Source organism: Mobula birostris, chromosome 32 (assembly GCF_030028105.1).
Source record: "Mobula birostris isolate sMobBir1 chromosome 32, sMobBir1.hap1, whole genome shotgun sequence".
Classification (NCBI taxonomy): Eukaryota; Metazoa; Chordata; class Chondrichthyes; order Myliobatiformes; family Myliobatidae; genus Mobula; species Mobula birostris.
In genome coordinates this window covers 20,020,904-20,043,912 of record NC_092401.1, presented here as the reverse complement: position 1 = coordinate 20,043,912, position 23,009 = coordinate 20,020,904, and the positions used below count along the sequence as shown (strand labels likewise).

The 23,009-nt window shown below is 47.4% G+C and overlaps 1 protein-coding gene across 2 annotated transcripts in view; it reads left to right on the top strand.

The window, feature by feature from the left end:
* shfl (shiftless antiviral inhibitor of ribosomal frameshifting) overlaps positions 1-23,009 on the top strand; it is a 39,931-nt gene that overhangs the window by 2,051 nt on the left and 14,871 nt on the right. Inside the window, exons 3-5 of one of the 2 annotated variants that reach the window (XM_072248579.1) lie at positions 9,714-9,763; positions 10,185-10,232; positions 11,694-11,741. In XM_072248579.1, coding sequence (XP_072104680.1) covers positions 9,714-9,763; positions 10,185-10,232; positions 11,694-11,741 — 146 coding nt within the window. The remainder of the gene's footprint in view (positions 1-9,713; positions 9,764-10,184; positions 10,233-11,693; positions 11,742-23,009) is intronic. The other variant, XM_072248580.1, reaches the window with a different exon arrangement.

The window sequence follows — 23,009 nt, the reverse complement described above, 5'->3', positions numbered from 1 at the left end:
GTTCATTTACGTCCAAGTGAAATTGTCTCTGCTCATTCTCTTGTGCGACAATTTATGATGTAGCGATGTACTTACAAAATCCAAAGCAAACAGCTGTAAGCCATAAAAGGAGATATAACCTTTTAGAGACATTTAATGGTTGTATAACATATTGAGAGAGTGAAACAGTGAAACAGAATGAGTTTGTTTATGGATTCTGTGGTTAGATGGCAAGTGAACAGGGTGGTGAAGAAGGCTTTTGACATGCTTGTCTTCATCAGTTGGCGCATTAAGTATAGAAGTTGGGGAGATATGCTGAAACTATGTAAAACGTTGGTTAGACCACATTTAGGTCATTGTGTCTAATTCTGGTCACCACAATTCAAGAAGGATGTGGCTTTGGAGAGGATGCAGAAGTTTAGGTTGTTCTCTCAATTAGGAAGCGTTAGTTATAAGGAGAGGTTGGATGACCTTTGGTTTCTCTGGAGTGTTGCAGGCTGAGAGAGCCGCAGACTCATAAAATTCTGAGAGGCGTGAATAGGGTAGAGAGTTGAAGTGGGTGGAAATGTTGTGATGGCTGTGTTGGTAGGTCAAATTCCAATTTCACTGCATAACGCAAAAATGTTATCTGCAGCTTCACCTCAAGCTGATGCTTTTAAAATCTCAAAAATCTCTTGCGTTGTTGGGCTTTAAATATTTTTGTGATTGGATGGGAACTGTTGAGAAAGTTCAGCATCTGGTACAGAGCTGAATCACAGTTTCAGAGATCCTGGTTCACTCCTGACCTCCACTGCTGTCTATGTGGAGTTTTCATGTTCTGCCTGCAACTGAGGCCTTTCCCCCCAGTTGCTCCAATTCCTCCCACATCCCATTGCGAGTTGGTGGGTTAATGGGCCCTGTAAATTTCTCTCAATGTTGGGAGAGTCAGGCGAAGTCGATGGGCATGTTTGAGAAAATACAGTGCCTCCTCATTTTGCAAATGCTGCACTCACGTAGGAACAAGTGTTTAGGAGACTGGGAAGGACTTGCTGGATGCTGCCTCTCAGTTCCTGGCTGCATTTCTGACTAGTGAACTGCCCTGGTTAAGTGTCTGAGATCCTGTTGTAACTTGAGGACGGTTTTAGCTTACAGAGAACCAAGGAAGAAAATGGGAAGGATGGGGATTCTCAGAGTTAGCATAGACATGATGGGCCAAATGGTATCCTTATATCATTAAATTGTGTTTGTATTACTGAGAAGAGTAGTATTTATTGCAGAGACATTATGTGATTTATGGTACTATCACTTTTATTTTAAATATTTTATGAAATGATTCTGTAAATGAAGAGGAAGTGAATGAACTTCCCATTGGAAGGTGAGGCAAATGTGCTGATGTTTGTCCGCTCATAGTCAAAGTCAACAGATGAGTGCTGTGGTGTTGTTTTAATGAGTAGTAGTGACAAGGGTAAGGACAAGGACAAGGACTCTGGGCCAACAATTCTATCTAAACCAACATCTAAGGACAGATAGGGTTACAAGAAACTGCAGATGCTGGAATCTGGAGCAGAAAGCAAACTACTGTCAAGACTTGGCAGGCTGAGGAACAGGTAACTTGATCATAATCATCTTGATATCCACTAATTGTCTGCAGGTCAAAGTTCAAGATAAGTTTATTACTGAAGTACATAGCTGTCACCGTATACTGAGATTCAGTTTCTTGCGGGCATTCACAGCAGAGCAAATAAATACAATAGAATCAAAGAAAAGCTGGGCATAATGACTGACAATCAACCAATGTGTAAAGGGAGACAAATTGTGCAAAACCGATAAATAAATAAGTAAATAAAAATTACTGAGAACATGAGTTGTAGAGACATTGAGAGTGGGTTGTGGAATCAATTCAGTGTTGAGTGGGTGAAATTATCCACACCGGTTCGGGAGCCCTGATGGTTGAACTGTTCCTGACCCTGGTGGTGGGGGACCTAAGGCTCCTGTACCTCCTTCCCGATGACAGCGGTGAGAAGGGAGTGTGGTCTGGATGTGGGGGTCATTGATGATGGATGCTGCTTTCTTATTAGCTCTGATCTACTGTATGTTCGTGTCTGTGCATCCAGAAAAGTGCTCTCTTGGTCCCAAAATGTTTCAAAATTACCTAAACCGTAAAAATGATGGTAGAAAATGATTTTTCTATCTGCAGTCTCCTGCTTTCTGTCTCTCAATACCCCTGCAGACCCAAGGACTGTTCAGTCATCTCGGTGGTAATCTGAATGATGCTTACACCTGCCCATTAACCCACCCAAACCAATGGCTCTTCCACTCACCCTGCCCAACATTGATTAGTTAAATTGCATGGCATTCGGACCCAAGCTAACCTGTGTGAGTCAGTCCTTCGTCCAGGCAAGGCCTGTACCAGCCGTCGAGGCCTTACGACCTTTGAGATGACACTGATGTTGACTGATAGCACTACACAGTTCTTAAGCCTACGAGTTGCACTTAATTCCCTGAAGAACACCTGGTGTGTGGATATTATCTGGAGGTTTCCATGGGTTAACATGAGAATCAGGAGATGATGAGATCGCAGCCCTCAACAATATTATTATAGCATTATGCTCTTCAACAATATTTACCAACTTAACCTGGTAATACCTTTATCAGCATGTGTTTACCTACTGTTCTTGCACCTTGTAAAATGTTACTGGTGCGTGTGTGTGTGTGTGTGTGTGTGTGTGTGTGTGTGTGTGTGTGTGTGTGTGTGTGTGCGCGCGCGCGTGTGCATGCGTGTGTGTGTGCATGTGCGTGTGTGCGTGTGCGTGTGTATGCGTGCGTGTGTGTGTGTGTGTGTGTGTGTGTGTGTGTGTAGTTGGGGAGGGGGTAGAGGTGATATGTGTGGACACTGTGTATATAGAGTGCTCGTGCAGGACTCCCAAAAAGTTAACTTGCAGGTTGAGTTGATGGTAGCAAAGGCGAGTGCAATGTTAGGATTCATTTTGAGAGGCCAAATCAAATCTTTATCTTTAATCTTGCAACCTCCACCTGTTCATTCACAGGCAGTGAATCTGGTATAGTTAGCTGTGAGAGTTAACACTACCTTCGTGGGCCGTACCTTTAAGAATTTGCTGCAAAGGCAGAGAAACCAGTGGGAAAACTTGCAACTTATTAAACCATATAAGAAAGATTAACGTTATTTGTCATATTACATTGAGTCATCACAGATCCCCACCACCCCGGCCATTCTCTTTCCTTGCTATTGCCGTCAGGTAGAAGGTACAAGAGCCTCAGGACTCTCACCATCAGGGTTCAAGCACGGTTACTACCCCTCAGTCATCAGGTTCTTGAATAAAAGGGTATAACTACATACACCTGCCCATCCATTGAGATGTTCCCACAAGCAGTGATCTCACTTTAAAGACTTTACTTCATTACCTCATATTGTTGTTTTTTTTAATCGCTGTTTATTTATATTTGCATTTGCACAGTTTGTTGTCTTCTGCACTCTGGTTGATCGTTCATTGATCCTGTTGCAGTTACTATTCTGTAGATTTGCTGAGCACGCCCTCAGGAGACTGAATCTCAGCGTTGTACACGGTGACATACATGTACTTTGATAATAAAATTACTTTGAACTTTGGACGAGTTGCATTGTTTTGCGTCAGTGGCCAACACTGTCTGAGGATGTGCTAGGGTCAACCTGCAAGTGTCGCAGTGCTTCCAGTGCCAACGTAGCCTGCCCTGCACTTACTAACCCTAACCCGTACATCCTCTGAATGTGGGAGGAAACTGGAGCACCCAGAGCAAACTCAGGCAGCCATGGGGAGAATGTACAGAGAGCGCAGTGGGAATTGAACCCTGGCCTTCTGATTGCTTACTTTGTAAAGTACTGTACAAATTGCTATGGTAACACGCTCTGAAATGGACTGTGTTAATGTGAACACAGTGGAACCCGACAGTTCTAATATCTGATCTCATTAACTGTGTTGGAGTGATCACAACACTGCATATAAACAGAGACAAATTCTAGCTGGTGTTTGGGTCCTAGAATTAGCTTATTACTGTAACATGTACCACGATACAGTGAAAAGCTTGTCTTACATACTGTTCATACAGATCAAATCGTTGCACATTGCACTGAGGTAGGAGAACAAGTTAAAACAATAACAATGTAGAATGAAGTGTAACAGCTACAGCAAATCAAATCAAATTCAAATTTTATTATTATTCAACCATACATGAATATAGCTGAACAAAACAGTGTTCCTTTGGGGCCATGGTGCAAAACTTACGCAGCACATTCAAAATAGCAGGCAAAAAAACATAGCCACCAAAAGAAAAACATGCATGTAGTCCAAGACCCTGAGCGACATGCCCTGCAAATTGATGGTACAGTTCATGGCAGTGTGCAGACACTGTAATCCAGCCTGTCATTCCACCAATCAAACACTGGAGGGCAGCAATGACAGGAGAGGGCAGCCCCCAACCGAGCATGGATGCCATGCTGTACCACCTCCGGGCGACTCCTTTCCTGGACTGCAGCAGCAGGCAAGCCCACGGCTTGATGCCTACCCCTCGCTACAACTGAGGCTAAGCAGCTCCCCCCACCCCCCCCCCCACTCCTGTCGCGTCACCAGAGAAGGGAAACAGGCCTGCGGCATCTTACATCATCATTGTCCAACGGGGTCTTGCGATTGCAAGAGAAGTGTCCAAGACCAGCCCTCATGGTTACACTGCACGGCGCCTTTGTGCACCAACTCTGATGTCTTTGAGTCGCAGGCGGCAACGCGGTCTGCACCTAAGCCAGTTCCTCCGACTCTCAGTCCAGCTCCTCCGATCAACAAGCAGCTCACTGGTGGGGTAGACCTACAGTAGCCAAAGTTCTTGGAGTCCAGCATTATCTTGCGATTGTAAAATAAAAGAATTTAGCAAGGGGGTAAAAAAAACACCTTCGGTTGGCCCTTGAGAGGCCACTGTGTCTGAACACATTGCCATTTTACTGGTGTGGGTGGAGCTCATATCGAGATAGATTGTGAGGTCAATCTCAGGAACCATTTAGAAGTCTTATAACGTATTGTAGCGTGTCCTTGAGCTTGGTGGTATGAGTTCAGGTGTTTGTATCTCCTGCCCGAAGAGAGAATGTGGAAAAGAACGCCTTTGGCCCATTGAGGCCATACCAGGTATCAAGCACTTGCGCTAATCCCACGTTATTCTCCATTCAGCCCCATCAATCCCACCCCTCCCCCCTCTCCAACCTGCCCTCACCTTACAAATTAGGAGATGTTTACTGTAAACACTGACTTGCATACGTGTGGGATCAGAGAGGAAACTGGAGTACCCGGAGGTAACACAAACAAGTACAGGGAGAAGGTGCAAACCCCACGCAGGTCACAATTGAACCGGGGTCACCGGAGCTGAGAGGGGGTGGCTCTGCCAGTGTGTCTCTCCTGAGGGATGGTTGATCTGTGCACCGGCTCCCTCTGTTGGTAAATGAGCAATGTTGCTATTACAGCGAAACTAAACCAGTTTGTTGTCATCTGCACAAGTACATGTATGCACAGGTGCAATGCAAAACTTCCCTGCAGCAGCATCACAGGCACATAGTGCCATATAGGCTGCACTTATAAGAAAAACCAAAACATAAATAGAAAGATAACTACAAGCCGAAACAGAAAGAACCCAGAATTTAAAAAAAAGCTTATTTCAGTCCGAAGTGATCATGGTGTTGCTAAATTGCAGTGATTATGGTTTTTCAGATTCAGATTTATTTATTGCACAGACATGGAAACTTAGAGGGTAATGTGCCTTTCACGTTAATGACCAACTGGTTGGTTCGAGAACCAAATGTGGTGGTGTGGTACTTCAGGGTTGTGTGATCACCTGCCCGATGATAGCTGTGTAACGGCCGCATAGCCCAGATGGTGGGGATTTTTGATGATGGATTGCTTCCTTGAGAAAGCCCCTCCTGCAGATACTAACATTAATTAAAAGGAGGAAGGTGTTGGATTTCTAAATTTAATTTTAATGTCAAACAAGGAGTGACAGTAAGGCTTCTAATCTCCTTGGGGTTCTGGGTTATCTGTGGGTATCGTCAAATCCTAGATTTGTTGGAATTGGAATTGTGGTTATTGTCAAATGCACTGAAATACAGTGAAAGTCTTTTTGCATGGCCATCCAGATATATCATTGCATGCGTAGGTACAGTGAGGAAACAACATAGAAAACAGAATTCATAAACAAGAGAATCTGCAGATACTGGAAACCCAGAGTAACACACAGAACGCTGGAGGAACTCTGCAGGTCAGGCAGCATCTACGGAAAGGAATAAGCAGTCAATGTTTTGGGCTGAGAGCCTTCATCAGGACTAGAAAGGAAGGGGGAGGAAGCCAGAACCAGAAGGTGGTGGGGTGATGGGGGAAGTGTGCAAGCTGATAGGTGAGACCAAGCGAGGGGGGTGGGTGAGGAGGGATGGACTGGGCTGCGCTCACAACTCTCTGCAATTTCTTGTGGTTTTGGTCAGAGCACCTGCCATGCTAAGTTGCAGATTGCTTCAAAAAAGGAGATTAAACAGGAGATTCTGCAGATGCTGGAAATCCAGAGTAACACGCTGGAGGAACTCAGTAGGCCAGGAGCATCAATGGAGGGGAATGAACAGTTTACATTTCGGGCCGAGACCCTTCACCAGGATTTAGTGGATAGGGCAGAGGAGAAGGCATTTCGTACACTTGCCTTCAGAGGACGAGGGATTGCATACAAGTGTTGAGACATAACTGTGCAACTGTGCAAAACATTGGTTAGACCGCACTTGAAGTATTGTGTACCGTTCCAGTTGCAACACTATAGAAAGGATGTGGTAGCAAAAGGAATTTACCAAGATACTTTTAAAGGAGATAGAGAAAAAGAGAGAGAGAGAGCATGTGTGTGAGTTGAAGAGAAACAGTGATAAAAAAAATAAAAGAATATACTTCCCCTCTCCCAGTTTGAAACTCCCCCACTAACCTGCACCCTCTAACCACCAAGCCCTCCCTTCTAGCTGCCCTTTTTAATCCTCTGCCCTAACCTTCCTTTGTAACCCACTCTCCTCTCTAATCTGCTTCACTTTCCCTCTTTCCTTCCCCCTCTTTCCTCTCCCCTCCCTCTCACCCACTTCTCTCCTCCTCTCTCACCCCTCTGCCCACCTCTCTCCCCTCCCCTCCCTTCCCTCCCCCTCCCACTTCCCTCCCCTTCTATCGCCCTCTCACCCCCTTCTCTCCTCCTCTCTCACCCCTCTGCCCACCTTTCTCCCCCTCTCCCCTTCCCTCCAGCCCTTCTCTAGCTGCTCTGCCCTTTCTGCCCTCTCCTTTCTGACTTCCCCTTTCTCTCCTCTGCCCCCTCTCCCCTTCTCCCCCTCTCCTTCCACTTCTCCCCTTTCCTTCTTCCCCTCTCCTCTCCCCCATCCCCCTCCCCTCTCCCATCCCCCTCCCCTGTCCCCTCTCCCCATCCCTCTCTCCCCTCTTCCTCTCTCCCCCTCATCCCCCTTCTCCCCCCATCTCCCCCCTTTCCCCCCACTCTCCCCCTCTTTCTCTTTCGGTCAGGGTGAGATTGGATAGGGTGGGCTTGTTTTCTCTGAACCAAGGGAGGCTGACAGGTAACTCTTCAGAACTCTATAAGATTGTCAGGGCCATGGGTCGGAAAGATTGTACAAATCTTTTTCCCAGGATAATGGAATCAAGGGGAAGAAAACCAAGGTTGAAGGAGAGGGGAAGAAGTTTTAAAGGAGATCTGAAAGGTATCTTACCATTAGCTGTGGTTAGTGTCCTGAACGCAGTGTCGAAGGATGAGGCAAAGCCAGGTACAGTTATGGCGCATTTATACAGATGCTTAGACAGGCAAGGTGATAGGATACACATCTGGTGTGGATAAACGTGCTTTGCGTGGATGGGTGTAAAGCTTGGCATAAACAAGATGGGCCGAACGATCCATTCTGTGCTGTCTGAGTGACACTATAACCTGGAGGCTGGGTCCATCCATGAGGTGGAATGGGCCAGGGTCAGTGTGTGGACTTGAGGGTGCAAATCCTAAAGCCCTGCCTTGATGATGTTTTAACAGGTCAGTATCTTCAAATGCAGCTGATTAGTCAATTGAAAGCAATTCAGATAGATTCCAACTATAAAGAAATTAACTAATTACAAATACATTTACAACAAAAGTACCTTAAACCATGAATGATTAACAGCAATCAGCATAAAATGAAGCAAGACCTGTGCTTATCTTTTTAATTAGCGAACATAGTGAGGCTGAGAGAGCAGATGTGAAGCGTTTGTGAGCCCTGAGCTCGGTCTGTCAGTGCTAAGTCCATCAGTGGAGTGGGAGTTTATGTACCTGTGACATCTCCACCCCCTCCCCGCCAACTCACCTCTGACTCCCAATATCTTAGCGCTGGTGTGGAGGTCAGAGATGTGTCAACCTGTGAGGTAGATGTTGTTAGTGGTTTTATAAGAGAATTTTATCAAAAATAAAATATTGTGCATTTCTGCTGCACCTTTCTCCAGGATGTATCAGTGTATCTTACAGCCAAATTTTGAAGCTTGGATTCAACACAGGAAATGCGGCAGCTGACCTTAGTGCAGCAAGACCCCGCAGTAGGCTAATGGCTCAGGAAACCCCTTTATTGATATAGTTGAGAAGTCAATAGTGATCAAAACTTATGAAGAACTGAATTGAAAGTAGAAAATTCTGGAAACACTTGGTGTCTTGGCATTAACTTGTAAAACAAAGGAGTTCTTTGCGATTAAACTAAAAGAAAAATCTGCAGATGCTGGAAACCTGAAACAAATACAGAAAATGCTGGAAACCTCCGGCAGGTCGGGCAGCATCAGTGGAGGAAGAAACAGAGTCAACATCAAAATCCCTGCGTGAGAAATTTAACCTGAAATGTTAACAATTTAACTCTGCAGAGGTGTCTCCTGCTGAGTGTTTTGAGCATTTTCTGTTTATATTTTCTGGATATTTCCGATATCTGGCATCTTTTCTTTTAATTTTTCATCTAGTTGTGAAGAAATCTGTTTCTCTCTACAAAACAATGTCAACAAGTCATTTGAATGACTTGTTGAGGAGAAACTTTTTCACCCAGAGTGTGCTGGATGTATGGAATGCTCTGCCCCAGAAGGCTGTGGAGGCCAAGTCTCTGGATGCTTTCAAGAAAGAGATGGATAGAGCTCTTAAAGATAGTAGAATCAAAGGTTATGGGGATAAGGCAGGAACTGGATACTGATTGTGGACGATCAGCCATGATCACAGTGAATGGCAGTGCTGGCTCAAAGGGCGGAATGGCCTACTCCTGCACCTATTGTCTATTGAATTTAACTTAGAATGTTTGTAGGGAATTGGTTTTAACATTATCAGAAAGGTGACACTTGTATTGAAGTTCAAAGTTCCAAAAAATTAATTATCGAAGTAGGTATGTTACAGATGCCACACTGAGATTAATTTTCTTGCAGACATTCACAGTAGAACAAAGAAATAGAATAGTCAATGGAAAATTGCACAAAAAGATTGACAAATAGCCAATGTGCAAAAGAAGACAAATTGCAAATAGAAGAAATCTAATAATAAAAAATAAGTAAATCAGTAATATTGGGAACGTGAGCTGCAGTGTCCTTGAAAGCTGAGTCCACAGGTTGTGGATATGACCACCACTAATGGGAGACTAAACCCACGGGCTTCACACTGAGGTCTAGCTGGAGAGAACTGGACGTTAAAGAGGGTCTTTGCTTTACTTTTTGTAGGGTTGGATGCCGATGATAGGCAGGAGATAGAGGACGATGCAGTAATCAAGGTAAATTGGACCTGCGTATTGTCTGTCAAAGTTTCGAAAGCTTTGAAGGTGAGTTGGTCAGCTGGTTAAATGACATGGGCCAAGAGGGACAGAGGTCAACTTGGGACGCGTTTGCTGGAGCAGCGGGCTGTACTGGCCCAGCTCAAGCCCGCTGAAGGCAGATTGTGATATATTGTTGGGCGATGGGACAAGAAGATCGGGAGAACAAGTTTGTGCCATAATTTCACAAATGGAAGAGCAGGATTGAAGAGAACGAAAGGTCACTCCTGTTGCTCATGCTGGTACAGCAGTGGATTTTATGAAGATCTGAAGACTGAGGAGAGTTAAGGTCCACTCCTGTTCTCACAGTAGTTGTTTCTGAAAATCTGTTTGGTAGGCAGGTGGATGAAGGTCAGCCACTGATACTGGTTCTTTCCATCAGGCAGTTATTGAGAAGCTTCAAGATGAAGAGAACAAGGCAAAGACCGAGGTGAGTTCAGAATCTGGGAACTGGGAGCAGGAGGTGAACATCAGGCCCCATCTCTCAAATATTCCTGGGGTCTCCTGTAAATCCTGACTCACACAGAATGAACCATTGCAAACACTGTTGGACACAAAGTGACCTCCCTGTCGATGCTGACACATGTTGGACAACCCCTTGTAATGAATGATACACACAAGGCAGCTCCTTGCAAATACCAACTTGTACACAAGGTGAGCCTGTCTCTCGCTCCCACTCTCCTCCCTCCTCCCTCCTCTCCGTCCCTCCCTCCTCTCTGTCCCTCCTCCTCATCCTTCCTCCTCTCTATTCCTCCTCCTTTCAATCCTCTCTCCTCCTCCTCCCTCCCTCACCTCTCCACCTCTTTCCCCCCCTCTCTCCCCCCACTCTCCCCCTCTCTCACCCTCTCTCCCCCTCTTTCCCCATCTCTCTGTAGCCATTCTCTCTCCCTTTCCCTCCTCTCCCCCTCTCTTTCCTCTCTCTCCTCCCTCCTTACTCATTCTCCCCACACTCTCTCCGCCTCTCACTCCCTGTCTCCCCCTCTCCATCCCTCCGTCTCCCGCCCTCTCCTACTCTCTCCCCTCCCCTTTTCCCTTCTTCCCCTCTCCCCCTCTCTCTCCCTCCTGTCTCCCTCTCTCTCCTCTATTCCCACTCTCTCACCCTGCTCCCTCTTCCCACCTCCCCCTCCCCGTCTCTCCCCCCTCCCTTCCTTCATGGACACCTTCCAGGTGAATCCCTGTAAATGCGGACACGTTCCAGGTGAATCCCTGTAAACGCGGACACGTTCCAGGTGAATCCCTGTAAACATGGACAAATTCCCGGTGAATCCCTGTAAACGCGAACACATTCCAGGTGAACCCCTGTAAACATGGACAAATTCCCGGTGAATCCCTGTAAACGCGGACACATTCCAGGTGAACCCCTGTAAACACAAACACATTCCAGGTGAATCCGTGTAAACGCGGCTATATTCCAGATGAATCCCTGTAAACGTGGACACGTTCCGGGTGATTCCCTGTAAACGCAGACACGTTCCCGGTGAACCCCTGTAAACGCGGACACGTTCCAGGTGACTCCCTGTAAACACAAACACATTCCAGGTGAATCCCTGTAAACACGGACACATTCCAGATGAATCCCTGTAAACACGGACACGTTCCAGGTGAACCCCTGTAAACGCGGACACGTTCCAGGTGATTCCCTGTAAACACGGACACGTTCCCGCTGAATCCCACGGACACATTCCCGCTGAATTCCTGTAAACGCGGACACATTCCCGGTGAATCTCTGTAAAAGCGGACACGTTCCCGGTGAACCCCTGTAAACACGGACACATTCCAGGTGAATCCCTGTAAATGCGGACACATTCCCGGTGAATCTCTGTAAACACGGACACGTTCCAGGTAGACAGGTGGATGATGCTCAGCCACTGATACTGGTTCTTTCCATCAGGCCGTTATTGAGAAACTTCAAGATGACGAGAACAAGGCAAAGACTGAGGTGAGTTCAGAATCTGGGAACTGGGAGCAGGAGGTGAACATCAGGCCCTATCTCTCAAATATTCCTGGGGTCTCCTGTAAATCCTGACTCACACAGAATGAGCCCTTGCAAACACTGATGGACACAAAGTGACCTCCCTGTCAATGCTGACACATGTTGGACAACCCCTTGTAATGAATGATACACACAAGGCAGCTCCTTGCAAATACCAACTTGTACACAAGGTGAGCCTGTCTCTCCCTCCCCTCTCGCTCTCCCTCACCCTCCCCTCACCCTCCTTCTTTATCTCCCCCTCTATCTTTCACTCCTCTTGCTGCCTCTCTCATCCCCTCTCTCTCCACCGCTCTGTTCCCTATCTGTCTCTGTCTGCCACTCTCTCTCTCTCTCGTTTTCTCTCTCTCACTCCCTCTCTCTTTCCCCTGCTGTCTTTTCCTTCTCTCATTCTCTCTATTTTCTAAATATACTCACGCTCATGAAATAAACATCTACTCAAATGGACTGTCTGTATATATTTACACTGTCCCAGTGATTCCCTGTAAACACGGACACATTCCCAGTGAATCCCTGTAAACACGGACACATTCCAGGTGAATCCCTGTGAACACAGACACATTCCAGGTGAACTCCAGTAAACACAGAGACATTCCAGGTGAACCCTGTAAACACGGACACATTCCAGGTGAACCCTGTAAACAGGGACACATGCCCGGTGATTGCCTGTAAACACGGACACAATCCAGATGATTCTTTGTAAACGCGGACACATTCCAGGTGAACCCCTGTAAACGCGGACATATTCCCGGTGAACCCTGTAAACACGGACACATTCCCGGTGAACTCTGTAAACGTGGACCCATTCCAGGTGAATCCCTGTAAACGGGAACACATTCCAGGTGAACCCCTGTAAACGGGGACACATTCCCGGTGAACCCTGTAAACGCAGACACATTCCAGCTGAATCCCTGTAAACATGGACACAATCCAGGTGATTCCCTGTAAACACAGATATATACCAGGTGAACCCCTGTAAACACAGATATATTCCAGGTGAACCCCTGTAAACGGGGACACATTCCAGGTGAATCCCTGTAAACATGGACACATTCCCAGTGAATCCCTGTAAATGGGGAGACATTCCAGGTGAACCTCTGTAAACGCGGACACATTCCAGGTGAACCCCTGTAAACACGGACACATTCCAGGTGAACCCCTGTAAACACGGACATATTCCAGGTGAGTCCCTGTAAACACGGACACATTCCAGGTGAATCCCTGTAAACACGGACACATTCCAGGTGAACCTCTGTAAACGCGGACACATTCCAGGTGAACCCCTGTAAACATGGACACATTCAGTATTCCCTTGCAAATACTGACACACTTCTCTGTTATAACTGCTGTCATACTGGTGATCCCTTTAAATTTCTATTTTAAATACTTACATACTCCCCGGTGCATTTCAAATGTCAAATCATGTCCTGGGACTCCCTGTAAATACTGACAGATCCAGGGTGATCCCCTTTAAATACTGACACGCATCCAGTAACCACCAGTAAATACTGACATCGTGTTGGTGACCTCTTGAAAGCATCAACAATCAGCTGGGGATTTGCTGGAAATGGTCATACATTTCTGCTTTCTCACTCTGCTCCCCTTACCCTACTTTGTGAGTACTGACACACGGAAGGTAATCATCAGAAAACACTGCTGTTCGCTCTGTGACTCACTGTACCAAGTGACGCCCTGCTGGTGACCCTGTTTATATCCTGATGAAGTTGACCATAGGACATAGGAGCAGAATTCGGCCAGTCAGCCACCAGCATGCCATTGCTAATATGGGTAATTTATCACCCCTCTCAATTCCATTCACATGCCTTTCCCCCTTGACCTTTGATGCTCTTGCTAATCAACAACCTATCACACCCCATCATGACTTGGCGTCCACAGCCACCTGTTGCAATGAATTCCACAGATTCACCACCCTCTGGCTAATAAATTTCTCTGAATCCCTGTTCTACAGGGGCTTCCTTCCATGCTGAGGCTGCGCTCTCTGGTCCTAGACTCCCCACTATAGGAAGCATCATCTCTACTCTAACTGGGCCGAAATCATAAACACAAAAGATTCTGCAGATGCTGGAAATCCAGTCTGACACATATACTTCTTTCTGGAACCCGTTCCCCACCACCACCGCTCTCCTCTGTCGAGTGGAACTTGTCCTCACTCTCAATAATTTCTCCTTCGGCTCCTCCCGCTTCCTTCAAACAAAAGGTGTAGCCACGGGCAGTCGCATGGGTCCCAGCCACGCCTGCTTTTCTGTTGGCTATGTAAAACAGTCTATGTTCCAAGCCTACACTAGTGTCGCTCCCCAGCTTTCCCTACGCTACATCGACGACTCTGTCGGTACTACTTCCTGCACCCATGCAGAGTTTGTCCACTTCATCAACTTTGCCCCCAGCTTCCACCCTGCCTTCAAATTCACCTGATCCATTTCCAACACCTCCCTCCCCTTTATCAATCTCTGTCTCTATCTCGAGAGATAGTTTATCTACTGATATCTTTTATAATCTCACTGATTCTCACAGCTACCGGGAATATACCTCTTCCCACCCTGTCACTTGCGAAAGTGCCATCCCCTTCTCTCGATTCCTCCATCTCTGCTGCATCTGCTCTCAAGATGAGGCTTTTCATTCCAGAACTAATGAGATGTCCTCCTTCTTCAATGAAAGGGGCTTTCCTTCTTCCACTATCAATGCTGCCTTCACCTCTGTCTCTTCCATTTCACACACGTCTGCCCTCTCCCTATTCACCAGGGAGAGTTCCTCTTGTCCTCTCCTGCCACCCCTCCAGCCTCCGCGACCAGCTCATAATTCTCCAAACTTTTTGCCATCTCCAATAGGATCCCACCACCAAGCACATCTTTCCCTCCCCCCCCCACTTTTGACTTTCCGCAGGGATTGCTCCCTAAGTGACTCCCTTGTCCATTCATCCCTCCCCACTGATCTCCCTTCTGGTACTTATCCTTGTAAGCGGAACAAGTACCACATCTGCCCAACACCTCCTCCTTCACTACCTTCCAGGGCCTCAAATAGTCCTTCCAGGTGAGGTGACACTTCATCTGTGAGTCTATTAGGGTCATTTACTGTATCCAATGCTCGCAGTATGGCCTGCTGTATATCAGTGAGAGCTAGCACAGATTGGGAGACCGCTTCGCCAAGCACCTATGCTCCGTCCACCAGAAAAAGTGGGATCTCCCGGTGGCCACTCATTTCAATTCTACTTCCCATTCTCATTCCGATATGTCCGTCCATGGCCTCCTCCACTGTCGTGATGAGGCCGCACTCAGGTGGAGGAACAACAACTTATATTCCGGTTGAGTAGCCTCCATCCTGATGGCAAAAACATCAATTTCTCGAACTTCCAGTAATTGTGCCCCGTCTCCTTCACCATTCCCCATTCCCATTTCACTTCCCTCTGGTGCTCCTCCCCTTCCCTTTCTTCCATGGCCTTCTGTCCTCACCTATCAGATTCCCCCTCCTCCAGTCTTGTATCTCTTTCATCAACGACTTCCCAGCTCTTTACTTCCCCCACCCTCTCTCCCAGTTTCACCTATCACCTACAACCTTGTATGTCTTCCTCCCCTTCCTCACCTTCTTATTTTGACTTCTCATCTTCTTTTCGGCCTGAAAAGTTGATTGTTTACTTTTTTTCACAGATGCTGCCTGTCCTACTGAGCTCCTCCAGCATTTTCTGTGTGTTGCTTTGATTTCAAGCAGCTGCAGATTTTCTCTTGTTTGTAACACGTACAGAATGCCAGAGAAACTCAGTTGGTCAGGCAACACCCATGGAGGGAAATAAAGAGTCGACGTTTCGGGTTGAGACCCTTCATCAGGACTCATGGAGGGTCTCAGCCGGAAACTTAGACTCTTTGTTCCTATAACTGCTGCCACACTCCAGGTGATCCAGCTGTTCCCTCTGACACAGAAAAAACAGTGTCCTCTTTAGAACGCAAACAACAGGAATTCTGCAGATGCTGGAAATTCAAGCAACACACATCAAAGTCGCTGGTGAACGCAGCAGGCCAGGCAGCATCTCTAGGAAGAGGTGCAGTCGACGTTTCAGGCCGAGACCCTTCGTCAGGACTAACTGAAGGAAGAGTGAGTAAGGGATTTGAAAGTGGGAGGGGGAGGGGGAGATCCAAAATGATAGAAGACAGGAGGGGGAGGGATAGAGCCAAGAGCTGGACAGGTGATAGGCAAAAGGGGATACGAGAGGATCATGGGACAGGAGGTCCGGGAAGAAAGACAAGGGGGGTGGGACCCAGAGGATAGGCAAGGGGTATGTTCAGAGGGACAGAGGGAGAAAAAGGAGAGTGAGAGAAAGAATGTGTGTATAAAAATAAGTAACAGATGGGGTATGAGGGGGAGGTGGGGCATTAGCGGAAGTTAGAGAAGTCGATGTTCATGCCATCAGGTTGGAGGCTACCCAGACAGAATATAAGGTGTTGTTCCTCCAACCTGAGTGTGGCTTCATCTTTACAGTAGAGGAGGCCGTGGATAGACATGTCAGAATGGGAATGGGATGTGGAATTAAAATGGACATGTCACCTCCCCCTCGTACCCCATCTGTTACTTATTTTTATACCCACATTCTTTCTCTCCCTCTCCTTTTTCTCCCTCTGAATATACCCCTTGCCCATCCTCTGGGTTCCCCCCCCCCATCTTTCTTCCCGGACCTCCTGTCCCATGATCCTCTCGTATCCCCTTTTGCCTATCACCTGTCCAGCTCTTGGCTCCATCCCTCCCCCTCCTGTCTTCTCCTATCATTTTGGATCTTCCCCTCCCCCTCCAACTTTCAAATCCCTTACTCATTCTTCCTTCAGTTAGTCCTGACGAAGGGTCTCGGCCTGAAACGTCGACCGTACCTCTTCCTAGAGATGCTGCCTGGCCTGCTGTATTCACCAGCAACTTTGATGTGTGTCCTCTTTAGAAACTGACTCTCCCAGTGATGCCCTTGGAAATACCAACACAAGTCTGGGATGGGCTCTGAATTCTGATATACTCCTGGTGATCCACCTACCCCAGCCCCCCCTGTGAATATTGACACATCGATGGTGAACACTGACATTTCTCCCTGAAACAAGTAACAACACACTCTGTATACACACTGGCACACTCCCCCTGTCCACGTGTATGCACTCCCCCTGACTGCGTATACACACTCCCCCTGACTCTGTATACACACTGGCACACTTCTCCTGACTCCGTATACACACTCCCCTGACCATGTGTATGCACTCCCCCTGACTCTGTATACACACTTCCTCTGACTCCGTATACACACTGGCACACTCCCCCTGACTGCGTATACACACTCCCCCTGACTCTGTATACACACTGGCACACTCCCCCTGACTGCGTATACACACTCCCCCCCCCGACTCCGTATACACACTGGCACACTCCCCCTGACCACGTGTATGCACTCCCCCTGACTGCGTATACACGCTCCCCCTGACCATGTGTATGCACTCCCCCTGACTCCGTATACACACTGGCACACTCCCCTTGACTCCGTATACACATTGGCACACTCCTCCTGACTGCATATATACATTGGCACACTCCCCCTGACTGCGTATACACACTCCCCCTGACTCCGTATACACACTCCCCCATGACTCCGTATACACACTCCTCCGACTCTGTATACACAGTCCCCCGACTCCGTATACACAGTCCCCCCTGACTCTGTATACACACTCCCCCCGACTCTGTAATCTTTCCAGGGACACCTGGTAGATATGGACAGCCTCATGATGATCCTCCAGTAAACACTGACGCACTCTCAGTGATCTTAAAATATTGAGACACATCTGTAGACGCACTGTGAATTGGGACAGATTTCTGGTGACTTCCTGTAAATATTGACCCCTTGTAAATACTGACGCACTCCTGCTGACCCCTAATAAACCCAAACTGCGTGTTGTGACTCTCTGTTGATACCCACATTACCAGTAATCACACTTTAAATCCTTCTTTTAGGTGACCCCCATGTAAATACTAACCCTTTTTTACCATGGACACCTTCACAGCGATTGCGCAACCACCAACTGCGACGCCAGCCTTGAACTCCAGGTCGGGTCTTTATGTGCTGCTGTTGTGACTCCCGTCTCCCCTTCCCCCACCACCACTCCGCAGCCCCGTCTTCCTCAGATCCCACCGTCAACTCCTGGGCCCTCAGAGGCTCCATCTTCCTCTCACCCCAACCCTCCCCTCTCCATTGACACCCCCAGCCTCCCCCCTCCCCCCTCCCCCCTCTGATCCCAGCTCTCATCCGTGCCGGGTCTTTACCATCCCCTCCGACCTTCGACTGTCGGAGGCAGAACGCTCTGTTCTCAGTAAGGGCCTCACCTTTGTCCCTCTTCGCCCACACCTCAGCGAGTTCCGTGTTCGCCATGATGCGGAACTTTTCTTCCGCTGTCTCCATCTCTGAGCCTACTTCTTCGGCAAGGACTCTTCCACCCCCACCGATGACCCCTTCTCCCGTCTTCAACCCTCCTCTTCTTCATGGACACCCCGCTCTGGTCTTCTGCCTGCTCTGGATCTCTTTATCGCTAACTGCCGACGGGACATCAACCGTCTCGACTTCACCGCACCTTGTCCCCATTCCAACCTCACTCCCTCAGAACGCTCTGCTCTCCACTCCCTCCGCACTAATCCTAACCTTATTCTTAAACCCGCCGATAAGGGGGGTGCTGTTGTAGTCTGGCGTACTGACCTCTACCTTGCCGAGGCACAGCGACAACTCGCGGATACCTCCTCTTATTTACCCCTCGATCATGACCCCACTAAAGAGCACCAGACCATTGTCTCCCACACCATCACCGACTTTATCCGCTCAGGGGATCTCCCATCCACTGCTACCAACCTTATAGTTCCCACAACCCGCACTTCCCGTTTCTACCTCCTACCCAAGATCCACAAACCTGCCTGTCCTGGCCGACCTATTGTCTCAGCTTGCTCCTGCCCCACTGAACTCATTTCTGCATACCTCGACACTGTTTTATCACCCCTTGTTCAATCCCTTCCGACCTATGTTCGTGACACTTCTCACGCTCCTAAACTTTTCAATGATTTTAAGTTCCCTGACCCCCACCGCTTTATTTTCACCATGGATGTCCAGTCCTTATATACTTCCATCCCCCATCAGGAAGGTCTCAAAGCTCTATGCTTCTTTTTGGATTCCAGACCTAATCAGACCCCCCTACCACCACTCTGCTCCATCTAGCGGAATTAATCCTTACTCTTAATAATTTCTCCTTTGGCTCCTCCCACTTCCTCCAAACTAAAGGTGTAGCTATGGGCACCCATATGGGTCCTAGCTATGCCTGCCTTTTTGTTGGGTTTGTGGAACAATCTATGTTCCGTGCCTATTCTGGTATCTGTCCCCCACTTTTCCTTCGCTACATCGACGACTGCATTGGCGCTGCTTCCTGCACGCATGCAGAACTCGTTGACTTTATTAACTTTGCCTCCAACTTTCACCCTGCCCTCAAGTTTACCTGGTCCATTTCCGACACCTGCCTCCCCTTTCTAGATCTTTCTGTCTCTGTCTCTGGAGACAGCTTATCCACTGATGTCTACTATAAGCCTACTGACTCTCACAGCTATCTGGACTATTCCTCTTCTCACCCTGTCTCTTGCAAAAACGCCATCCCCTTCTCGCAATTCCTCCGTCTTCGCCGCATCTGCTCTCAGGATGAGGCTTTTCATTCTAGGACGAGGGAGATGTCTTCCTTTTTTAAAGAAAGGGGCTTCCCTTCCTCCACTATCAACTCTGCTCTTAAACGCATCTCCCCCATTTCACGTACATCTGCTCTCACTCCATCCTCCCCCCACCCCACTAGGAATAGGGTTCCCCTGGTCCTCACCTACCACCCCACCAGCCTCCGGGTCCAACATATTATTCTCCGTAACTTCCGCCACCTCCAACGGGATCCCACCACTAAGCACATCTTTCCCTCCCCCCACCTCTGCCTTCCGCAGGGATCGCTCCCTACGCAAATCCCTTGTCCATTCGTCCCCCCCATCCCTCCCCACTGATCTCCCTCCTGGCACTTATCCGTGTAAGCGGAACAAGTGCTACACATGCCCTTACACTTCCTTCCTTACCACCATTCAGGGCCCCAAACAGTCCTTCCAGGTGAGGCAACACTTCACCTGTGAGTCGACTGGGGTGATATACTGCGTCCGGTGCTCCCGATGTGGCCTTTTATATATTGGCGAGACCCGACGCAGACTGGGAGACCGCTTTGCTGAACATCCTACGCTCTGTCCGCCAGAGAAAGCAGGATCTCCCAGTGGCCACACATTTTAATTCCACATCCCATTCCCACTCTGACATGTCTATCCACGGCCTCCTCTACTGTAAAGATGAAGCCACACTCAGGTTGGAGGAACAACACCTTATATCCGTCTGGGTAGCCTCCAACCTGATGGCATGAACATCGACTTCTCTAACTTCCGCTAAGGCTCCACCTCCCCCTCGTACCCCATCTGTTATTATTTTTATGCACACATTCTTTCTCTCACTCTCCTTTTTCTCCCTCTGTCCCTCTGAATATACCTCTTGCCCATCCTCTGAGTCCCCCCCCCCCCTTGTCTTTCTTCCCGGACCTCCTGTACCATGATCCTCTCGTATCCCCTTTTGCCAATCACTTGTCCAGCTCTTGGCTCTATCCCTCCCCCTCCTGTCTTCTCCTATCATTTTGGATCTCCCCCTCCCCCTCCAACTTTCAAATCCCTAACTCACTCTTCCTTTAGTTAGTCCTGACGAAGGGTCTCGGCCTGAAACGTCGACTGCACCTCTTCCTACAGATGCTGCTTGGCCTGCTGCGTTCACCAGCAACTTTGATATATGTTGCTTGAATTTCCAGAATCTGCAGAATTCCTGTTGTTTCCCTTTTTAAATAAACTTCTGTAACCACTGATACACATGCTCACAGTGGTCTCTGGTAAATACTGACACATTACCACTAAATGCACATATTAGGTGACACCCCGCACCCCGCCACCCCTCCGTAAATGCTAAACCCTTTAAAATACTGACACAGTCAATACTAGCACCTACAAATACTATCTTTTGAAAATGCCAGAACAGACCCGGAATCCTCTGTGTATGTAAATTCATTCCTGGTAACTCACCTGCAAATACTGACACTCTCCTGATGAACACATATATATATATAACCATATAACAATTACAGCACAGAAACAGGCCATCTCGGCCCTTCTAGTCCGTGCCGAACTCTTACTCTCACCTAGTCCCACCGACCAGCACTCAGCCCATAAACCTCCATTCCTTTCCTGTCCATATAGCTGTCCAATTTAACTTTAAATGGCAACATCGAACCTGCCTCAACCACTTCTGCTGGAAGCTCGTTCCACACAGCCACCACTCTCTGAGTAAAGAAGTTCCCCCTCATGTTACCCCTAAACTTTTGCCCTTTAAGTCTTAACTCATGTCCTCTTGTTTGAATCTCCCCCACTCGCAATGGAAAAAGCCTATCCATGTCAACTCTAGCTATCCTCTTCATAATTTTAAATACCTCTATCAAGTCCCCCCTCAACCTTCTACATTCCAAAGAATAAAGACCCAACTTGTTCAACCTTTCTCTGTAACTTAGGAAATGAAACCCAGGTACATTATGGGCAAGCACTTGAGGCCTGTAGACAGTGACATACTCCCAGTGAACCACTGGAATTACTGATATTATCCAAGCGAATTCCAGTGACTACTGGCATGTTACTAGTGCCCCCCATATAAAACTGCCAAATTTGAGGTAACCTCCACCCTTCTTATTTATACTGGCACTCTCCCCAGTCACTTTCTATAAATATTGAGTGCCTGCGATTAAATGATTTACAATTTATAGATATTACTGGAACTATATAATTAATAGAGAATAAAATATAAAAGGAAAATAAAAGGCACCACACTTATCAAAGTTCAGTCTCTTCGTGCACAAACAGTTGGAGCTCAGGACCCTTCTTCTTCACCCTGCGACCCTTCGGACCACCTTGACCGGCCGCCTGGGACCAACAACGGTGGTCGAGCAGACGCTCCACACGAGTCCGTCTCCGTCTCCTCTCCTCGCCGAATGCCCTCCTTGGGGTCCGACTCCATTAGCGGACTCACAGCACCTAGTCCATCCTCTGTCTTTCTTTCCCGCCTTCTGCCCCAAAACCCCGCGCATACAGTATCTTCAAATACACCAAAATCATAACAAATATCCCAATTGGTTCGTAACATCTTCATATCACCGCCTAACCCAAAACAAGCTGCTAGCACAAAGCTTTCTCAGCGTTTAACATAACAAAGAAGCATTCCCAAGTATAACATAACAAAGAAGCCATTTTAATTAGCCTACACAGTAACATAAAGACGAAACCCCCTTACAAATGCAATACATAATAATAGAAAAAAAAGCTGTGGATCACAGTAAGTATATATATTAAATAGTTAAATTAAACAAGTAGTGCAAAAATAAAACTTAAAAGAGTAGTTTGGTAGTGATCATAGGTTCAATGTCCATACAGAAATTGGATGGCAGGGGGAAGAAGCTGTTCCTGAATTGTTGAGTGTTTGCCTTCAGGCTTCTGTACCTCCTTCCTGATGGTAGCAATGAGAATGAGGCATGACCTGGGTGATGGGGTCCTTAATGATGAATGCCGCCTTTTTGAGGCGCCGCTCCTTGAAGATGTCCTGGATACTATGGACGCTAGTTCCCCATGATGGGGAACTCTCCGCAGCTTATTTCAATCTTGTGCAGTAGCTCCCCCCCCCCCCATACTTACACAATCTCCTTGACCCATATAAGTTATGGCACACACAGGGTGACCCCCTCCCCCAATAAATACGAAGCATGTAGCATTTATTGGGAGTCACCTTGTGTGTGTTGGAATTTGGAGATTTGGAGACAAACTCAAGATGAGCCCCTGTAAACACTGACATATTCCCTGTGACCCCCCTATACTGTAAATTGGTAAATTGGTTTATTATTGTCACATGTACCAATCTGTGGTGAAAAACTTGAATTGAGTATTGCCCATACAGATTAATTCATTACAATGGTGTATAGAGGTAAATACTGACCCCTTCCTGGTGACTGCACCCCCCCCCCGTAAATATGGGCATACTTGATGTAACTTTATATAAATACTAACGCATTGTTGATGATCCCAGTAAATATTGACATAGCTAAATGA